This window comes from Sorex fumeus, unplaced genomic scaffold, assembly GCF_029834395.1.
Source record: "Sorex fumeus unplaced genomic scaffold, SorFum_2.1 ptg000122l, whole genome shotgun sequence".
In the NCBI taxonomy this organism is placed as follows: Eukaryota; Metazoa; Chordata; class Mammalia; order Eulipotyphla; family Soricidae; genus Sorex; species Sorex fumeus.
In genome coordinates, this window is record NW_026606179.1 from 22,236,701 (window position 1) to 22,258,120 (window position 21,420).

A 21,420-nucleotide genomic window follows, 5' to 3' on the forward strand; every position below is an offset into this window, starting at 1 on the left:
TCTTGGGCACTCAGGTTTTTTCCAGATTCTGGCTATTGTAAAGAGTGCATTCAAGCCCAATACATCAGGATCCTCCGTGAGCTGTATTGCGGATTCACTACTAGGATCTCACCATTCTACAAAGAAGTGATCGTTGATGTCAAGAGAGGGGTGCGGCAGGGTGATACCATTTCACCAAAACTCTTCAGTGCCACCCTCGAGAACATCATGCGACGACTGGAATGGGAAGGAATGGGAGTGAAGATAGATGGTCGGCAACTACACCACCTCCGCTTTGCTGATGACATTGTTTTAATAACACCAAACATCAGCCAAGCGGCACAAATGCTGGCCGACTTTGACCGTGAGTGTGGAAAGGTAGGACTACAGCTGAATCTTACGAAGACAATGTTTATGAGAAACAGCCTTGTTCCTGACGCCCCATTCGCTCTCAATGGAACGACCATCTCCGAATGCAACAGCTATGTGTACCTAGGTCGAGAGGTCAACATGACAAATGACCTGGCACCCGAGCTGCGCAGGAGGAAGAGAGCGGCTTGGAACACCTTCAAGAACATCGAAGAAATAGCTAAGAGGACGAAGAACCTCCGGCTCTGGGCACATCTCTTTGATTCCACTGTTCTTCCTGCATTAACATATGCCTCAGAGACCTGGGCCCTACGCAAACAAGATGAGAACGCCATTCAGGTCTCCCAAAGAAGAATAGAAAGAGCTATGCTTGGAATATCACGTTTCACTCAAATGAGAGAACGAATCCGGAGTTCTGACATCCGTCGACGATCAAGGATCAGGGACGCTGTCTCATTTGCCAAGGTGTCGAAAATCAGATGGGCTGGTCACGTAATGAGATTTAAAGACGACCGTTGGACTAGAGCTGTTACTGATTGGATTCCACGGGATGTCAAGAGACCGCGTGGCCGCCCACCTACCAGATGGTCAGACTTCTTTGTCAAGATCATGAACGATCGGTTTGAGGCCCTCCATGTTCCCGGAGCGAAGAGATGCCATTGGGCTACACTAGCACGCGACAGGGACAAATGGAGACGTTACTGGCGCCCGCTCGAGCAAATCGACGACTAACGGGAAGTTAAGTGATTAAGTGATTAAGTAAAGAGTGCTGCAATGAACAAACAAGTGCAGATGTCACTTCAACTATACATTTTTGCCTCTTTGGGATATATTCCCAGGAGTGGTATTGCTGGGTCAAATGGGAGCTCAATTTCTAATTTTTTGAGAATCGTCCATACTGTTTTCCAAAAGGGCTGAATCAGTCGACATTTCCACCAGCAGTGAAGGAGTGTCCCTTTCTCGCCACATCTGCGCCAGTATCAGTTGCTTTTGTTCTTTTGAATGTGGGCCAGTCTCTGAGGTGTGAGATGGTATCTCATTGTGATTTTGATCTGCATCTCCCTGATGATTATTGATGTAGAGCATTTTCTCATGTGCCTTTCAGATTTCTTCTTTGAGAAAGCTTCTGTTCATTTCATTGCCCCATTTTTTTATGGGGTTGGATGTTTTCTTCTTGTGGAGTTCAACCAGTACTTTATATATCCTTGATATCAACCCCTTGTCAGATGTGTATTCGGCGAATATCCTTTCCCATTCTGTAGACTTTGTATTTTGGTCATTGTTTCTTTTGAGGTACAGAAGCTTCTTAGTTTAAGATAGTCCCATTTGGAGTCAGAAAGAGAGGGATAGACATAGAAATATTGCATTCATCTGGGGAACGTAAAGTAACAAAATAGGAGATTAATACCCAAGAATAGCCGAGATCAGTACCAAGAGAATTACTCCATGGCTTAGATGACAGCCGGGCATTCTAGGGGAAAGGGCAGCTCAGATAGAGAAGGGAGCACCAAATAAAGGGTGTTTGAAGGATCCTCCCAGGATGGGAGATGCATGTTGAAAGTAGACTATGGACTGAACATGATTGCCACTCAATGCCTCTTTTGCAGACCACAACACCCAAAAGAAGAGAGAACAAAAGGGAATACCCTGCCACAGAAGCAGGGTAGGATGGGGGGGTGGGGGTGGGAGGGATACTGGGATCCATGGTGGTGGAAAATGGCACTGGTGGAGGGATGGGTACTTGATCATTGTATAACTGAAACCCAAGCACAAAAATTTGTAAGTCTAAACTGTACCTCATGGTGTTTCACTAATAAAAATTAATTTAAAAAAATAGTGTTAGCCCCCAAAAGCGGGTTTTTCTGTGCTGGTGGGTTCTTGAGAATTTTCTGGAAGATTTGCATACAAAACTCAGAAGCTGAAAAGTTAGTTTATTGTACAAAAACATAGAGGGTTTCTGGGGGCTGGAGCAATAGCACAGTAGGTAGGCATTTGCCTTACACGCGGCTGACCGGGTTTGATTCCCAGCATCCCATATGGTCTCCTGAGCACTTCCAGGAGTAATTCCTGAGTGCAGAGCCAGGAGTAACCCCTGTGCATTGCTGGGTGTGACCCAAAAAGCAAAAAAAAAAAAAACAACATAGAGGGTTCCAGACTCCTCTCCAGATGTCCAGACCTCTCTTTTACTGGTGATCGATGACCAGGTTGTGTCCCTGACACTGCCCCGTCCTGTGAATGACCTCCCTGTCTCATCCCATACTGTCTGCTCGCCTCCCATGAACCATGGCTGGGTTTTGTCCCTGGGCTGCTCTCTCTTCCCACGTGCCCATCCCAGTTTCCAGCCATGGCCACATGCACCTGGGTGAGATCCCTGGGCCCTGGCTTTGTCGCTGCTGGGCCTCCCAATTGTACCCAGTTCCTGTCATCCCATCCTGGCTTTCCTAATCTCTGGCCATGGCCTCATTAGCGTGGGTGAGACTCCGATGCTCAGTACCTTATCACTATCTGGCCCTCTGAGCCCTGCCTAAGCCTGAACTTTCCTGGGCATCTGAGCCCTGCCTGTACTCTGTCCCCGTCTGAGCTTATGCAGCCTGTTTGTACCAGGCTGTGTTTCTGGGCACACACAGCCCTACCTGAGAGAGAATCCAGAGAATGCAACTAAGGTGGACAGAGGGGGAGGAAGTGGGGGAGAGAGGGGGATGGGGTTGGGGGCATCCTTCTATCTGCTGCCAAATCCCACTCCCAACCATCCCGTTATCTATTCTGATTTACTTCTTGTTCCATGGGCAGAGATTCAAAGTGACCTGGAGTTCCACACTTCTGCTCCTGCTGTATCAGCAGGAAGAGGGATAATGGGATAGCACAGCAGGTAGGGCACTTGCCTTGCATGTGGCTGCCCTGGGTTCAATCCCCAGCACCACATACGGCCCTCTGAACCCTATGAGGAGTGATCCCCGATCACAGGGTCAGCAGAAAGCCCTAATCATCACCAGGGTTGCCCTGTTATTTTGTTATTAATAAATAAAACCTCCAACCCAGTATAATTTTCTTAATATGAAGAAAATCACAACAGATGTTTTTGTGAATCTGTGTGATCAAATTGTGAATTATTTTTATTCCATCTTTTCTGTATTTAGCGAATGTTCACATGCTCCTCAAAGAAAATGTTAGAGTGGAGTTGGAGAGAGAGAGTTTTGCATGTAGGAGGCTGAGGTTCAATCTGCCAAGTATGGAGCCAGGAGTGAGTACTATCAGTGTGGCCCAAAAAAGAAAAAAAATAAAAACGTCAGTGTGAAACAAACAAAATTGTTATAAAATCGAAGCCAGAGAGATAGTACCACAGGTAAGGCGCTCCAGGTTCTATTCCTGGCTTCCCATAGGGTCCCCTGAGCCTGCCAGGAGTGATCCCTGAGAGCAGAGTAAACCCTGAGCATCATCAGGTATGGAGGGAAATTTTTCATTTTTTTCATTTTTTAAATTTTTTTATTTATTTTTTGCTTTTTGGGTCACTCCTGGCTCATGCACTCAGGAATTACTCCTGGCGGTGCTCGGGGGGACCATATGGGATGCTGGGAATCGAACCTGTGTCGGCCATGTTGGCCGTGTGCAAGGCAAACGCTCTACCCGCTGTGCTATCGCTCCAGCCCCGGAATTTTTTTTTTTAAATAGAAAACAAAGGAATATGGTTCACATTTCTATGTTTTACTTCTTGGTTCCTCCAGGAACCTGCCTCATTTGGAAGCTGTCTAACGTGCAGTGTGCAGGGAGGGCCATTGTGCCCAGCAGGGAAGGGGCACCCCATGTAGTGCCATGCTGTTGAGTGGCCTGGCTCTCACATCACCTCAGCTGGGCTGCTGAGCCTGACATAGAGCCTCCTTCCTCCCCTAGTGAGCCACTTTTCTTGCCACCAGCCCTCATGGCTACCTTCCTCTAGGTATCAGCTCTTCTTTGTGAGTTTGCGCATGTGTGTTCTTAGATGCACAGCTTCTGAGTGAAGTCCCATGCCAAGTCCCACTTGGCCAAATGGAGCCTTTTTTTCCTGTTCTCTCAGAACCAGAATCCTAAACCAGTCAATCAGGAATGGCCTGAATCTGCTCAGCGCCGAGAGCCCCCTGCCAGCCTTCTAATCTAGCACAACACTCTGGTTCCTGCTTCTCCCACTGAGGAGTCATTTATGTACATCTCTTTCCAGCTCTTGTCAGCTAGGTTGGAAGCTGCCTGATTCAAACTGATGTTTTATTTGGTTTGGATTTTGGAGCCACACCCAACGGTGCTCCAAGTAAGCTAGGCTTACTCCTGATCACTCCTAGAGGGGCTCAGGGGATCATACGGGGTGTCAGGGATCAAACTGGGGTTGGCTGCCTGCAAGACAAGTGTCCTGCCCATTATTCTATCTCTCCAGACCCTCAAATTGATTTTTTGTTTGTTTCTGAGTCAACCCAGTGATGCTCAGTGTTCACTCCTGGCAGTGCTCGGGAGACTATACGGGATGCAAGAGTTTGAATCCAGGTCAGCTGCGTGACTTACCTGCTGTACTACTTCTCCAGATCCTAAAATTATTATTATTATTATTATTATTGCTTTTTGGGTCACACCTGGCAATGCCCAGGAGTTACTCCTGGCTCTGCACTCAGGAATTACTCCTGGTGGTACTCAAGGGACCATATGGGATGCTGGGAATCAAACCTGGGTCGGCTGCATGTAAGGCAAACGCCCTACCCGCTGTGCTATCGCTCCAGCCCCTCAAGTTAATTTTTATGCTAAAAGAAATTCTTATGCTTCAGTTTCTCTTTTTATAGTGTTTAGCCTGGGCAGATAATCCAGATTTATATCCCATAAAGTATACGGCAATCTTGTCCCTCTGGGCATTTGCTGGTCTTATTTTAATTTTTGGCCATACCCAACTGTGCTCAGGCTTTGATCTCAGGGATCACTCATGTTGGGGTTCCAGGCATCAGAGAGGGTGCCCAAGATCAAACCAGGTCATGGTGTGACCAAACCATGTACAAAGCAAGTGGCCTACCTGCTGTGCTCAGGCCCCTTGGCCTTATTTTTTACTGCAGTGCTGGGGACTGAAGCCAGGGCCTCACACGTGCAAAGAAAGTGCTCTGCTGCTGAACTACATACATCTGGACCCTTGCTTTTTTTTTTTTCTCTAAGTATTCTACATAGCAATGTACCACTTAATCTTTTTTTGTTTTGTGACATTGGAGAGCTCAGACAGCAGACAGCAGTGTTCCTTCCATCATGCCAGTACATCTGGGTCACTGGGGATTTAAACTCATGACCAAATGCTTGCAAGGCCACAAAGGAGGCCCTCTAAGACCCCTGCACTGTTCCTCCAGGTTCCAGAGTTTAGGCTTTGGGAGAGTGGGGTTTGGGTCACACCCATGGTGCTCAGGACCACTGCAGGCTTTGTGCTTGGGATCTTTCCCAGGGGTATATGGGGACCTTGGATGGCAGCATCAAGCCTGGGCTACTGCAAGAAAGGCAAGCACTTTATTTAGACTTTTTGAATCTTACCCAGTGATGCTCAGGGGTTACTCATGTCTCTGCACTCAGGAATTACTCCTGGCGGTGCTTGGAGGACCATATGGGACACCAGAGATTGACCAAGGTCAGCCGCATGCAAGGTAAACACCCTCCCTCTGCACTATGGCTCCAACCCCCTTGGCAAGCACTTAAACCTCTGTACTCTATTCAGGCTAAAACACAAAGTTCCCAACCACTTTAAAAGCATAAACACAAACTCTAGCTCACAGTATATGGAAACATTGGTATCAATTTCTGTTCCTAAGAGTTAAACTCTAATGCAACCATTCCCCTCATCAAAGGAGAATCCAGGCTGGCCACTGAAGTTCAGAATAATGGGCCCTCTGGGCACTGCTGTTTCCTGCTCCAGCTGTAATGAGCTCTCTGCTCACAGTTAAGTGGCAGTCAGAGAGCTTAAATCAGATAGCCTAAGGGCCGGTGGCTTCTCCAAGGGTCCAAGGGTGACAAAGGGCCCAAACCTTATCTCTGGCCTCTCATGTGAGAGGTTCCATCCTCAGCACCACAAGAAACAATTCGGTGTCAGTCCCACAAACCAAATATGCCCGAAGCTCTACAACAGCACCTGCATCTTGGCACAATCCATCCCTTTCCTTCAGGGGCCCAGGGGAAGGATCCAGGTAAGTCCTCATCAGCCATATTGCCCAGGAGAACCACATCTAATATGGGTTTTGTGTTGTTCCCTTTTCTTTGAGGGGAAGAAGGGGGCTATTTGGTAACTACTCCCAGTAGTGCTCAGGATACCACGTGGTGCTGGGGATCAAATTGGCATCAGACACATACCAGGCAAGTCCCTTAACCCCTGTATTCTCTCTTGACACCCCTCCCCCCTTTGGTTTTTTCCCACCCAGCAGTACTCCAGCTCTTGTCTTGCTTAGTGATCAGCGCTCAGGGACCATGAGGTGCTGGGATCAAACCTGTTACTGCCGCACGCCGATCGTTGGCTCAGCCACTGAGTCATCTCTGCAGCCCAACCCCCCTTCGTTAAGTGAAGAGAGAGAGAGCATCCTCCACTACACCTAATGCTACTGCCAGCGCTGGGGGTGCAGGAGAGGAGAGGGAGAGGAAGAGGGGGACAGGAGGAAGGGAGGGGGAGAGGTCTGCCCACCTTGTTTAAGGTTAATCACTGAGCTCCTCTATACAGAGAGCAGGTGTGTTCACAGCTGAGGGAGTGTCCCAGCCTGGCATAGAAAAAAAGACTAAAAGGAGCCGGAGAGCTGTATAGTGGGTAGGACACTTGTCTTGCATGCTGGCTTCAGTTCCCAGCATATCACACGGTCTTCCAAGGCCATCAGGAGTAATGTGCAGAGTGCAGAGCCAGGAGTAACCCCTGAACATTGCCAGGTATGGCATTCTCCCCCTGCCCTCCCCCCAAAAAAAGACTAGTGGGCGGAAGCGATAGTACAGAGCAGATAGGACGCTTGCCTACCTTATGGCTGGCCCAGGTTCAATTCCTGGAACCCCATATGGTTCTCTCCAGAGCACCGCCAGGAATGATGCCATAAGGAATGAGTACAGAGCCAGGAGTAAGCCCTGAGCACTGCTAGGTATGCCATCCTCTCCCAAACAACAGAAATTAAAAAGTGATGGGAGGGGCTGGAATATGGTTTGTGGTAGCACCTGCTGAAGCATGTTGGGAGGCCACAGGCTCCACATACCCTCTTGCCTCTGCTGCCACCCGGCACTGTGTGGCCTTGGTGGCCCAGCACTTCTCGAGTGGCTCCAGGCCCTGAGTATGGTCTAGTGTAACCCCTAGAAGAACTTAAGGCTGGAGGGACAATGTCCAAAACAGCACCTGGGCATCCCCTTGAGAGGCTGCAGGGACAGACAGTGGGAGAGGGTGGCAGTGGGGAGCCTGGGTTGGGGAGCACCAGGTAAGTTTACTTTTTGGTTTTGGGGTCACCCTTGTGGTGCTCAGGGGTTGGTTACTCCTGGTTCTGCACTCAGAAATTACTCCTGGCAGTGCATGGGGGACCATACGGGGATGCTGGGGAACGAACCGGGTCAGCCGCGTGCAAGCAAGTGCCCTCCCCACTGTCTATCACTCCTGTGCCGTCTGTCACCAGGTAAGTTTAAAATGCTACTGTTGGGGCTGGAGAGACTGTGCAAACGCTGCATGCTCACTTTGCTTGCGGGAGGCTCAGCTTTGATGCCTGACACCACACGGTTCCCTGGAACCCCCAAGCAGAGAGCCCACAATCATCTGGAGAGCAGCCAGTATGGCTCCCAAACCAAAATAAATACATTGAAATGAAATAAAATGCTGTTGCAGGAGGGAGCCTCACAGAGTTGAGACAAGTGGCTGTGCGCAGAGTTGGACTCAGAGGCCGGCTAACAGGAGGCTCTGCAGCTTCTCTCCCTGCAGGTGTCCCTTCCCCACCCCCCAGACAGGAGCTTCCCAATTTCCATGTGTAGATAAGCCATGGAACAGGCAAGGCAGGACATGGCAGGGGCCCCTCGCCCGCTGCAGGAGGCCCTATTTCCCCTGCAAAGGGGTCAGAAAGCCACAAAGGACAGTATGTAACTAAAACAAGAGTTAATCACTTGAGCATCAAAATGAAGTAAACACACACAAATAGAGTACATTTTAATTCATATAAATAAGGGGGATGGCACTACTTATATAAGACTTCATCAGGGTCTTCCTGCATAACACAAAATTCTTCCATAGGAGTTTGGTGGTTTAGAGGCCAGCAACTCTTCTCACATGTGTAAATTAGAACTGTGCCGAATTCCACAGAAAGACCTGAAAAAACAAACAAAAAAAACCACATTCAAGATTTCAGCAAAGACAATGGTACTGTGAGTCAAGGCACTTTTTGCAAATCTGCTTAGTGGGTGCTGCTCAGACTCTGGACCAAGACAGTCTGGGTTCCAATCCCAGCTCTATCACCTGGAACAAGAGACATCCCCCCTCCATGATAGTGACAGTAACTCTGCTGTGGCTCAGTGGTGAGGGTCCTGGCCAAGTTCAACAGCCTGAGCACCGTGTTTTGCATCTAGGAAGCCCCAGCTCAGTCCTGACACCACTTGGTTCCCGCAAACCTCCAGGAGAGGCCCCTGAGCACAGACTAGGTGGTAGGCCTCAAACAAAACAAAGCAGATGATTACCCTGAGGGGGAAAAAAGAGCTACTCTCTAGTAGATACTTAGAACACACACTGACACTGCTGAAACTCCCTGTAAAGCAGAGCTTGTTTGTTGGATGGGCCCCACCTGGCAGTGGTCGGGAATGACCCCTGATGGTGCCATACTCCTGGCTCTGCACTCAGAATTATTCCTAGTGGTGCTCAGGGTACCACAAAGGGATGCTGGGGATTGAATATATTTTGGCTATGTGCAAAATAGATGTCCTGCCTTCAGTACCACTGCGCCAGTCTCCTGAAAATATACGTTAAAACAGGTACCAGAGCAACAATTCAGTGGGTAGGGCACTTGCCTTCCATGTGGGTGACCCAGGTTCAATCCCCAGCATCCTATATAGTTCCCCAAGTCCACCAGAAATGATCCCTGAGCACAGAGCCAGGAGTAAGACCTGAGCAACCGGGTGTGCCCCCATAGCCCCCCAAAAAGGGAAGAAAATATACTTTAAAAATAGGGGCCAAGTAGGGGCTGGAGCGATAGCACAGCGGGTAGGGCGTTTGCCTTGCACGCAGCTGACCCGGGTTCGATTCCCAGCATCCCATATAGTCCCCTGAGCACTGCCAGGGGTAATTCCTGAGCGCAGAGCCAGGAGTGACCCCTGTGCATTGCCGGGTGTGACCCAAAGAACCAAAAAAAAAAAAGGGGGGGGCCAAGTGGGGCTAGAGTGGATAGGGTACTTGCCTTGTATGCAGCCAACCTGGGTTCAACTCCCGGCATCCCATAGGGTCCCCTAAGCACTGCCAGGAGTGATTTCTGAGTGCAGAGCCAGGAGTAACCTGACCCTTGCCAGGTGTGACCCAGAAGCAAATAATCAAAGAAAATAAAACTAGGGACCAGAGAGAGAATGCAATTGTAAGGCTTCTGCCTTGCACTCGGCTGACCTGGATTCATCCCAGCACTACACATGGTCCCCTTGAGGACTTGTCGGAGTGATCCCTGAGCACAGCTGGATGTGCACATGCCCCTCCACCCCCCCCAAAAAACACAATAGAACTTACAACTCAACAAGACTCCTTTCCAACTATACAAGTTCTCAAACTTATTTAGCCAACTGTCCCCATTTTAGAAAAATAAAAAAAAAAAGATTACTCATCAATACCCTATAAATATACCTTAGCATCTGTCAAAATCACCCCAGACTATACTGTTTTCCACCCGCATCATTCCGGCCTGAGGGGCAGATGAAGCATCATCACCTGCTTTGGGAAATGCTGGTCTAGACTCGCATTTTTCAAGCGGGGCCAAATGACAAGTGAAAATCATGTAAAAGGAGGTGGGGTGTGGCCATAAGACTCAGGGCCAACAGGTAGGACTGGGAGGCCCAAAGGAAGGAAACTAGGCCAGAAGAGGGCACGGCATGGCTGGAACAAGACCAAGAAACACAGGTCTAGACTATATGACGGGAGAAAATCATTTCAAGCTATTTCAAACCCCAGGACTCAGGAACAAGCCCTACGCATTCACACGTTCAGTTAGCAATGCAAGGAGCCCAGAGGCCGGGCACGGAGAGTGAGACTTTGTGAAATCCTGACAGTCCACAAGGGACAGCAGGAGTCACCGGGACTCGGTCAACAGGGTTTGCTCCCTTCCTTCCCCACAGCACTCGGGATTCACTCCTGGTAGGATTGGGGGGAAACACATGGGATGTCGGGATCAAATCTGGGTCCTCCGCGTGCAAGACAAATGCCCTACTTAACTCTGAGCACCTTGGTTTCTTTGGCTTTTCAAAAAAAAATTTAGGGCTAGAGATAAAGTACAGAGGTTAAGGCACCTACCTCGCCTGCAGTCAACCCTGGTCAGATTCCCAGTGCTACAGGGTCCCAGAAGCACTTCAGGGAGCAACCTCAGGCACTGGATGGAGTAGTGGCTACTCCATCCATCCCCAGCACCGCCAAAAGCCCCCTCCAAAATGAGAAGAGAAAGTCAGAGAACCAGCACAGGAGGGGGGCTGGAGCGATAGCACAGTGGGGAGGACTTGCCTTGCACGCGGCTGCCCCAGGTTCGATCCCCAGTATCCCATATGGGCCCCCGAGCACCGCCAGGAGTTAATTCCTGAGTGCAGAGCCAGGAGTAATCCCTATGCAGCGCCGGGTGTGACCCAAAAAAGCTTAAAAAAACAGAAGGGAAAAGAGCAGCACAAGAGGTAAGGCAATTGCCTGGCACGTGGCCAACCTCGGTTCAATCCCCAGCACCACATATGAATCATTGAGCACTGCCAGAACAGAGAGCAGAGTCACCCCTAAGTACTGCTCAGGGCCAACCACCCCTTTCTCTAGACTGCTGCTGCAAACAAAACAAAGCAAAACAAACCAAAATCACGCACGCTCATGCGCGCGCACACATACACACACACACACACACACACACATACACACAAACCCAGAAATTCATAAAAAGTCAAAACTGTCCAAGACAAAGTACTTTGGAGGAAGAGGTCTGAAACTTCAGGAGGCAGCCCAGGGCCGGGTCATGGCTGCTCCTCCAGTTCAATCTTTGGCATCCCATATTGTCCCCCGAGCTCTTCCAGGGTAATTCTTGAGTGCAGAGCCAGTACTAACCCGAGCTCTGCCAGGTGTGACCAAAAACCAAGAAACAAAACATGGCTGCTCCTCCAAACAAAGCCTGACCAAGGGAACCGATTTGTGGGAGCCACACCTTGCTGCGCTCAGCGCTTATTCCTGGTGCTATGCTCAGGGATCCTTCCAAGGCTCACTCTTCAGCCCCTAGAAGACTTCATCAAGATTGCACAGAAGATATTGAGAGCTGTAGAGATACATACCCGCATGCTCTGGGTGTGGCCAGAGCAAGGTTTGTATGCTGAAGGCCCCGGGTGTGATCCGGCAGTGCCCGGGCCCGGAGGAAGGAAGTGCCGAGAACAGAGCTGGGTCAAAAGCAGAGGCAGGCCCTGAGTGCCGCTGGTAACGGCACACCCCCTCTTACCCTACAACCCTGGCCCCTCACAAAGATGTTGAATACCTGAAACAATTCCTCCAAAAGGTGGCAAAGGAGATTTTTTGAGAATGAGGAAGCTTTTTTGGCTTGTTTACTTTGGAAGCCACACCCAGCATTGCTCAGCACCTACTCCTGGCTCTGTGCTCAGGAGTCTCCCCTGGTGGCGCTTGGATGTCTAGGTACTAGGAAGTTCAATTGGGTTGGCTGCAAGGTAGTCAAGTGACTTAACCTCTGTACTATCTCTTCAGTGCCCCACAAGCTTTGGAGAAATAAATATAGGGCCAGAGAGGGGCTGGAGGGATAGCACAGTGGGGAAGGCAATTGCCTTGCATGGGGCCTACCCAGGTTGGATCCCTGGCATCCCATATAGTCCCCCAAGCACTGCCAGGGTGATTCCTGAGTGCAGAGCCCAGAGAAACCCCTGAGCATTGCCTGGTGTGACCCAAAAAAGCCAAACCCTCCCCCTCTCCGAACAAAAATAAAAGCAAAAACCCAAACAACAACAACAAAATCAAAAACAAAAATGGGGCCAGAGAGATAGGACAGTGGGTAAGGCAGATACCCAGCCCAGATTCAATCCATACCACTGACTAAGTTCCACCAAGCCCGTCAGGAGTGATGATCCCTGAGCACAGAGCCAGAAGTAAGCCCTGAGTACTGCCAGGTGTGGCCCCCACCCCCTCAACCTCCGAACTTTCTTAAGGATAAAAGAAACCACACACAGACACACACACACAAAAATTAACTTTTTTATTGGGGGGGAGGAGCCACGCCTGGTGCTCCTCAGGTTCTATGCCTAGGAGTAACCCCTAGCACTACTCAGGGGGACCATATGTAGTGCCAGGGACTGAATCTGTTTTAACCATTTCCAAGACAAACACCTTAATCCCTGTACTATCTCTCTAGCCTTAGAATTCCAGAAGCTTTTACACTGTACAAACTAAATACCAAACAAAAACACTAAAGGAAAAAAAAAGGGAATTTGATGTAAATAAGGAAGACGCAGAAGAGCTATTGCTGGCTGGAGAGAGAGCACGGGGGCCTAAGGTGCTTGCCGTGCATCTGGCTGAGCCCAGTTCGCATCCCCAGCATCAGTACTGCCAGGAGTTAGTCCTGAGCACAGCACCCAGAATGGCCCCTGGACACCACTAGACGTGGTCACCAAAACCCTTAGCAAAAAGTAAAGTACGAAGATCTCAAAATACAAAGAGTGGCCTGAAGAAATTCAACAGGCCAAGGGCATGCTTTGTACCATATGATCACTAAGCACCACGAGAAAAGACCCCCAAGCACAGAGCTGACCCTTGAGCACTGCTGGTATGACAGCCCCCTTCACCATCCCAAACAAAGGACTTAAAGAATTGGTGTAGTGGGGGCTGGAGTGATAGCACAGCAGATAGGGCATTTGCCTTGCATGCGGTCAACTCGAGTTTGATTCCCAGCATCCCATATGGTTCCCTGAGCACCACCAGGAGTGATTCCTGAGTGCAAAGCCAGGAGTAACCCCTGAGCATTGCCAGGTGTGACCCAAAAAGCAAAAAAAAAAAAAAAAAAAAAAAAAAGAATTGGTGTACTAACAAAAATACTAGCTAAAAAACCAAGGACAATCTTGACTGCATAAATGTAAGACAGAAGCAGAGCAACAGTCCGAGAGGCTGAACACATGCTTTGCAGGAGGCCAGGTTGGACCCGAGCAACACGCAGTCCCCCAAGTACCTTCATGAGCAAGCCCTGAGCATGGAGCTGGGAGAAGCTTCCAGGTACCTCTGGCTGTGATCCCAAAAGCAGAAATACGGGGACTGCACAAACAGCCTCTCTGGCTCCTGATCAAGCTGCTTAACGGCCATGATCCCAGTGACTCAGGAACAAATCTCAGAACCCAGCAGGTTTTGGCAGAAATCCCTCTAGATTCAATTGTTAAAAATTTGGAATTTCAAAATCACGCAGCCACTACTGCAGCCGTGTGACATCAGATGTTATTCATAACCAGAAATAGAAAACAAATTGTCTACCATTGCCTTTTCAGCAGATCTGAGTGTTGGGGTAAAATTCCAAATAATAATGGTAGGTCTGGTGTCAAAATATTGAATTTGATCAAAGTAGAGAGAGAGTAATGTGGAGGTCATCTGCCCCACAGGTAGGGGGAGGGTGTGGAATGGGGGTATACTGGGGTTTTTGTTGGTGGAGAATGGGCACTGGTGAAGATACGGGTGTTTCATTCTACGACCGAGACTTAGACCCAAAAGCTTTGTAACTGCTCTCACAGTGATTCAATAAACAAAATTATAAGAAATGAAGAAAAAAACTGTGGCCTTAAATCAACCAAAATGGTATTAGTACTTATATTGACAGTGTTTTCTTGAAATAATTTCAATTCTGACATAAGTTTCCTTAAAATAATTTTAGTTCCTAAATCTGTCTTTTGCTTTTGTTTTTGTCACTACTGCGGGGGGGTCAAATGGTGGGGGTTGGAGGGGGCGTCAGTCCCTCAGTCCCAACAGTGCTCAGGGACTCAATTCGACTCTGGGGCTCACGCAGTTGTGTGGACTGAACCCAGAACCTCACAGGTGCTCTACTGACTACCTCAGTCACATCCAGAGACCCCAACTTTGTTTCATAGTGAACAGAAATGTAAAGAAGCTCTACTAAATGAGTGCCAGGAATAGGCAAACTCAAGCTAGTAAAGGGCGAGTTACCTGAGTGAGCACCGCTGAGTACGCTGACCAGGGCAGGCATAAGCTGGAACTCAAATGTCCTTTGACCCCCACAGTGGCTGCAGGCAGGAAGGTCAGAGACAACTGAGGGAGGGCACGTCAGAAACAGAGGTTCTCCACTCCAGGAATACCTAGGGTCCAGGACAAAGAGCCCTCGGTCAGAGCTGTACCACCCAGCCCCCATATACATTTTTTTTTTTTTTACGTTTTGGGTCACACCTGGCGATGCTCAGGGGTTACTCCGGGCTCTGCACTCAGGAATTATGCCTGGCGTTGCTCAGGGGACCATATGGGATGCTGGGAATCGAACCCGGGTCGGCTGCGTGCAAGGCAAATGCCCTACCCGCTGTGCTATTGCTCCAGCCCCTTCCCATATACATTTAAAAAAAAAACCTACATATATACACATATATAGTGTATATACACATATATACACACATATACATATATATACACACACATAGATACACACACAATATTTATACCAGCATCCAGATACACAAACACAAAAATAGGTGCATATGATATACTAAAATCTGAACAATGGGGCTGGAGTGATAGTACAGCAGGGCAGGCCTTTGCCCTGCACACAGCCAACCTGGGTTCGATTTCCAGCATCCCATATCCCCCGAGCACTGCCAGGACTGATTCCTGAGTACAGAGCTGGGAGTAAACCCTGAGCATCACAGGGGGTAGCCCAAAAAGCAATAAATAAATAAACTAATATCTGAACAATGGTTTGGGGAATGCCGTGGACTCAGCTGTATCTTGCTATTATTTCCCCGTGTCCCAACTTCATGTATTACTCTCACGATCAATTAGGGCTGGCTGTGACTCAGCGGCAGAGGAACTGTCTTGTGCATGTGAGGGTTCATCTCCCAGGACTGTCCCAAACAAAGAAGCAAAACGCCAAAAAATGAGCAGGACCCCTTTACCTTAAAATCTGCTCCTGACAGACAGAAATTCTCTTCATGAATTTATAAAATATCTTGTCTCCACTTTTAACTGTGGTCTTCTCATATTTTTCATTATCTTTACTAGAAAAACTGAGAAGCAGAAAACGCTTTTTCATTGCCTCTAGCCAAAGAGTTACATATTTATTTACATATTTATTAGAAGAGCAAACAATTTCCTTCAAAAGATCCAAGTAACATAAGCATGCAATTCAAATATTAAAACATACTCACATCTTATAAAGCCTATCAGTAATGCCCTGCCCCTCCCTTCTCTCAAGTCCTACTCCACAGTCATTCACTTTTTCTTTTTTTTGGGAAAGGGGCAGGGGCACACCCAGCAGTGCTTAAGGCTTACTCCTGGCGGGATTCAGAGGACCTATAGGGTACCGGCGATCAAACCTGTAACAGTCACATCCTTATATGCTGTACTGTCTCTCTGGCTCCCTCCACAGCCATTTCGACCAGAGGTAATACTTGCAATTTAGGGGTCAGAGAAATAGCACAGGGATTGATATACTTGCTTACATGCAGTTCAATCCCCAACACTCACGGTCCCAGAGCAAAGAATTAGAGGAGTTGCCCCAAGGGTGAATGAAGATATCTCCCAAAATGAAAACACGGTCAGAGACAGTACAGAGGGGTCAAGGCACTTGCCTTGTATGTAACTGACCCTACTTTGACTCCCAGCATCTCATATGGTCCCTCAAACACTGCCAGGAATATCTGAGCACAGAGCCAGGAAGCCCTGAGAACCACTGGATATGGCCCCAAAAAACAAAAACAAAACCAAATTTGTGAGGGTTGTTTTGTTACTCCTGGCTCAGGGATCACTCCTGGAGGTGTTTGGGGAACCATACATGGTTCTGGGAAGCAAAGTGGAGCCTGCTACCTGCAAGGCAAGCGCCTTAACCCCCAGACTATCTCTCCAGCGCCAATTTTGTGCTTTAAAGTCATTGGTCATTGTATCCCTGACCACAGACCTAGGTTGTGTGCGTGTTCCACTCAAAACACAAAGACTTTCTCTTCTTTTGAAACAATAATTTATGAAGTCTCTTATTTATTTTTTTGCTTTTTGGGTCACACCCGGCGATGCTCAGGGCTTACTCCTGGCTCTGCATTCAGGAATTACTCCTGGGGGTGCTTGGGAGACCATATAGGATGCTGGGAATCAAACCCGGGTAGGCCGCGTGCAAGGTAAACGCTTTGCTATCGCTCCAGCCCCATGAAGTCTTTCAAAACCTGTTATTGTTGGAGCTTAAGAGACAGTCCAGTGGGGAAGGTGCTCGTCTTGCATGAGACTGACCGGGTTCGATCCCCAGCATCCCATATAGTTCCGTAATCACTGCCAGGGTGGGATCCCTGAGTACGAGCAGGAAAGCAAGTGCTTTACTGCTGAGCCACATCCCCAGTCCCTGTTCATTCCCTAAAGCCAAACATCATTTCTGAATTGCATCTCGAAACCCCATGGGGCCATGTAACTGACCGCAGGGGCTGCAACAACGAACACCCAATGACCAAATTTTAATTAAAAATCAAATGTGTAATGACTTGAAAGTATTTCTGCAATGCTTGATCGTGACGCCTTTCATAAAAGGTGAGCAGAGAAAGGCATTTTTGGTGGATGGGTTGCAGGGATTGGCCTACCATCAGCAGTGTGGAGCTCAAATGAGGTCAGCTATGGGGCCGGAGATATAGCACAGTAGGTAAGGCACTTGCTTTCCAAGTGGCAGACCAGTGGTTCCGTCCCCAGCATCCCATATGATCCCTTAAGGCTGCCAGTAGTGATTCTTGAGTGCAGAGCCAGGCCTATGCCCTGTGCACTACAGAGTGTGCTCAGAAAAAGAAAAAAAATGGAGGAGGGGTCAACTGCACAAAAGTGGGGTCTTAACTCCTTAAAGCCCTGTCTATCTCTTGGCCCAACAAGTGGTAAAAAAGCTTAATAAACCCTGATCTAAAGGAATAATCTGTTCCTAAGGTTTGTAGCTAAAATAACCTTATAGTCTCCTTTTCTTTCTTCTCTCTCATCTTTTGTTTTTGTTGTTTGTTGTTGTTAAAATTACTCCCGGAAAGCTTCCTCCAAGGGAGCCTTCCTGATCACATCGGCAATACCCCTCCTCACCTCTGGGAAAGCAGCTCTTCCATGTCAATCCCTTCTCTCCGCTGATACTCCCGCAGAAGACTGTGAGCATGATCTAGAGCGCCCAAGTCTCTGTAATCATCCTCATCTACCACACCGATGTAGTAGGGCAGGAACTGTGGCTCTGTGGAAGGCAAGACCTTCCTCTCCCCGTGAGAGGCAGCGGGAAGAGCAGCCTCAGGGGCAGGATCGTGCAGGCGGAGGTGCTGAAGCTGACCAGTCCAGTCTACGTCTCTGGCACCATTGGAAACACTTCCAGAACCCACAGTGAGCTGGGACGGAGACGCCTCCTCACTGTCACTTCCCCAGTCATCCGCACCGTCGCACCAGTCCACAGCTGCAAGGCCCTTTTCCTGTTTCGGGAACGACACCGGTGACTGAAGTGCAAACGCACCGAGGTGTCTCCTCCATCCCGTGGCTTTGGCCACCCATCCCTCCATCTTCCCGAGGGAGCCTTCACATCAGCCCCTTCTTCCCCTCTGGCACATTCGAATTCAACTTCCTGCACCCAATTTTCTCAAAAGCATGTTGGAGGTGACAGATACTCTCTTGGGAGGCTGTGTGGCAAATAAAGTATGAATTCTTCTTCAACCATCCGTTCCAAACAATTTCAACTGTGCTGCCATGTTTTGCAGAAATGGGCAGGAGTGAGGTGTTTTTCCCAGACTATTTCGCAGTTAGGGTTCGAGATAGGATCAGGAGTCTGCTAATCAGGCCATCTGAGAGAGAAGCACAGACTTAAAGACATAAAAGTGACAGAGACCATGAACAGTCTATAGATGGGGACAGAGCCATGCTCTGGAGTCACAGTTCTGATAGCTTAGTGTTTCTCGACAGCCACTCAATTTCCTGACTGCAGGGCAAGGGAAGAGAAGCTCAGAGCTCAGCCAACTCTTAGCTGTTTTTCTGGTTTGCTGTTGGGGTAGGGGGCATACCCAGCTATACCAAGGGCCTATTCTTGGTTCTGTACCCAGGCGCTATATGTGGTGCAGGCGATCAAACCTGGGTCGGTCACACACTCGGAAAGTACCTTAAGCTCGGAACTATCTCTCTAGCGCTCAGTTGTGCTTATGAAAATCAACCCTGTAAGTACCCCAGCCAGTCAACCCAATAAATTAGTAAAAATGTAATTCTAAGTCTTTCTGGTCCAAAAACAAAATGAGAAGGTGCTGGTGTCAGAGTGATAGTACAGCAGGCAGGGCATTTGTCTTGCACGTGGCCAACCTGGGTTCAATCCCCAATATCCCATATTGTCCCCTGAGCACTGCTGAGTGTAATTCCTGAGTGCAGAGCCAGGAGTAACCCCTAAGCATTGCCAAGTGTGACCTCAAAAGCAAATAAATAATAAAAAAGAAGGTGCTTTATTTACCACTGAACCCTGATGAAGATAGGCAGACCTATCTCCATCATTCCTGGCCATCGAGAACAGAATATAAATTCAGAGTAGGAGGCTGAGGAGATAGTATAGGAAGTAAAGTCCTTGCCTTGCACCCAGATGACCTGGGTTTGATCCCTGACACCACATATGGTCCCCTGAGCCCTGCCAGGAGTGATCCCTAGGCACAGAGTCAGGATTTAAGTCCTGATGGAATTGTATTCTGTAGCTACCAATCATTTTTTTCTCCTTTCCCTGCTTTTTGGGTCACACCTGGCAATGCACAGGGGTTACTCCAGGCTTTGCACTCAGGAATTACTCTTGGCAGTGCTCAGGGGACCGTATGGGATGCTGGGGATCGAATCCGGGTCAGCCGTGTGCAAGGCAAATGCCCTACCCGCTGTGCTATCGCTCCAGCCCCTCTGTAGCTATCAATCTACCTGAATTTGGGTTTTCTTGTTTTTTGGGGGAGCGGTGCGGGGGGGGGGGCCTCACCCAGCCATGCTCAGTTGGTTACTCCTGGCTCTGCACTCAGAAATTACTTCTGGTGGTGCTTAGGGGACAATGTGGGATGCCGGTGATTGAACCTGGGTAGTCTAAGTGCTAGATTAGGGCTTACTGTACTGCACCTGCTATACTATATCTGAATTTGTGATTCAGTAAACTCAGACTTTATATCTAAAGTATGTTACATCCATATCCCAGTACGTGTACTTACCATAAATTCAAATACGAGTATACGTAGAATATATGTAGAAGATACACCCAAACTTTTTCCCAGTTAAAAATAAGAGGTAGGAGCCGGAGCAATAGCACACTGGGTAGAGTGTTTGCCTTGCATGCGGGGACCTGGGTTCCGAGCACTGCCAGTAGTGATTCCTGAGTGCAGAGTCACAAGTAATCAACCCCTGAGCCTCAGCGGGTGTGACCCAAAAAGCAGGGAAAAAAGAAAAAAAGAAAAGAGGAGGTAAAGGGTTCAAGCAATAGTACAGTGGGTAGGGTGCTTGCCTTGCAGCAGGCGACCTGGGTTCCATTTCCTGCACCCCATAAGGTTCCCCTGATCTCCTCCAAGAGTGATCTCTGAGTGCAGAATAAGCCCTGAGCACAGTCGGGTGTGACCCCTGCTCCCAGACAAACAATAACAAAAAATACATATTATATCGATAAGATGTGTGCCTCATAGACCTTCAGGTAGACTAAAATCTCCAAAACCTTGGTGGAAACTGCATTCCGTGACTGGGAGACGGGCAAATCCACTTGAACGCGGCTTCAAGTTTGTCTTCCAGGCGGGACCTTTTAAAAGGGCTTCAGCCAGAGCCCCAGTGTGACCCCAACACCACACGGCCTTCCCCGCCCGCCCCAGCACCCAGCACCGCTTGGGTGTGCCTTGCTTCCCCCTAGAAGTCTGAATCGAGAGCCTGATTCAAAAACACCCAGCCGCGTTACCTGCGGGTCCCGCGCCGCCTTCTCTCGCACCGGCAGGCTCTGGGAGCGGAACACCTTCCAGCTTCAGGGTCAGAGACAAAGCATAGCAAAGAGCGTTTGTCTTGCACGCGGCCGACCCGGGTTCGATTCCCGGCATTCCATAGGGTCCCCTGAGCACTGCCAGGAGTGATTTCCTGAGTGCAGAGCCAGGAGTAACCCCTGTGCATCGCTGGGTATGACCCAAGAAAAAGACAAAGGGCCGTGGGGGCTCCAGACCCGTCCCCACCCATTCCCGCGCGCCCGGGGCTCCCCCCTCTGCCCACTCGGTGTAATATCCCGGGGGGTGGGGTGGGGCAGCTCCCCGCCTACCTGCGCGCCCCGCAGCCGGCACGGGCACACGCGAACACGTGCAGCAGCCGATGAAACGGGGAGCCCTCCAGCGGGCAGTACACCTGCACGACCAGGGCCAGCGGCTGCCCGCACGCCGCACACTCGGGCCTGGGCGCGCCCACGGCGGGCAGGGCGTCCTGCGGGGAGGCGCGGCCGTCACAGCCCCGCTCGGCTCGTCCCACTCCCCCACCCGCACCGCCAAGCCCGGCTCCCCACCCTCTCGACACCTCACCGGAACGCCGCCCAGTTTGCTTGCCGTCCAGGCGCTCGGCCCCGTGGGGCGGCCCGGCACGGCGGCATCGCGGAGCCCCAGCAGCACCGGCGTCCGAGGGGCCGCCATGACGGACGGCCACGTGACGAGCCCGACTACGGCGGCCGGGAGGGCACGGCGCATGCGCATCGCTGCCCGGACGGATTCTCCCGCCCCTCC

General features: G+C 49.6%; 1 protein-coding gene across 1 annotated transcript; it reads right to left on the bottom strand.

The window, feature by feature from the left end:
- Positions 1 to 8,460: 8,460 nt before the first annotated feature.
- PDCD2L (programmed cell death 2 like) lies at positions 8,461 to 21,351 on the bottom strand. Its single transcript, XM_056136426.1, has 7 exons — positions 21,223 to 21,351; positions 20,970 to 21,127; positions 20,622 to 20,682; positions 17,783 to 18,153; positions 15,643 to 15,753; positions 14,690 to 14,838; positions 8,461 to 8,644 (listed from the first exon to the last, which is right to left on the bottom strand). The coding sequence occupies exons 1-7, from the start codon at positions 21,328 to 21,330 to the stop codon at positions 8,514 to 8,516; spliced, it is 1,089 nt and encodes a 362-aa protein (XP_055992401.1). The 5' UTR covers positions 21,331 to 21,351; the 3' UTR covers positions 8,461 to 8,513.
- Between the last annotated feature and the right edge of the window lie 69 nt (positions 21,352 to 21,420).

What these genes read in the sequence shown, in the direction of transcription:
- PDCD2L (XM_056136426.1), bottom strand. Translation starts at nt 21,330, where the DNA reads ATGGCGGCCCCTCGGACGCCGGTGCTGCTGGGGCTCCGCGATGCCGCC. An exon ending in TGTCAGGAGCAGATTTTAAG is followed by an intron (nt 14,839 to 15,642) that starts GTAAAGGGGTCC and finishes CCTGGACCCTAG; the next exon opens with GTATTCCTGGAGTGGAGAAC. An exon ending in ACTCAGCGGTGCTCACTCAG is followed by an intron (nt 8,645 to 14,689) that starts GTAACTCGCCCT and finishes TTGTTTTTTCAG; the next exon opens with GTCTTTCTGTGGAATTCGGC.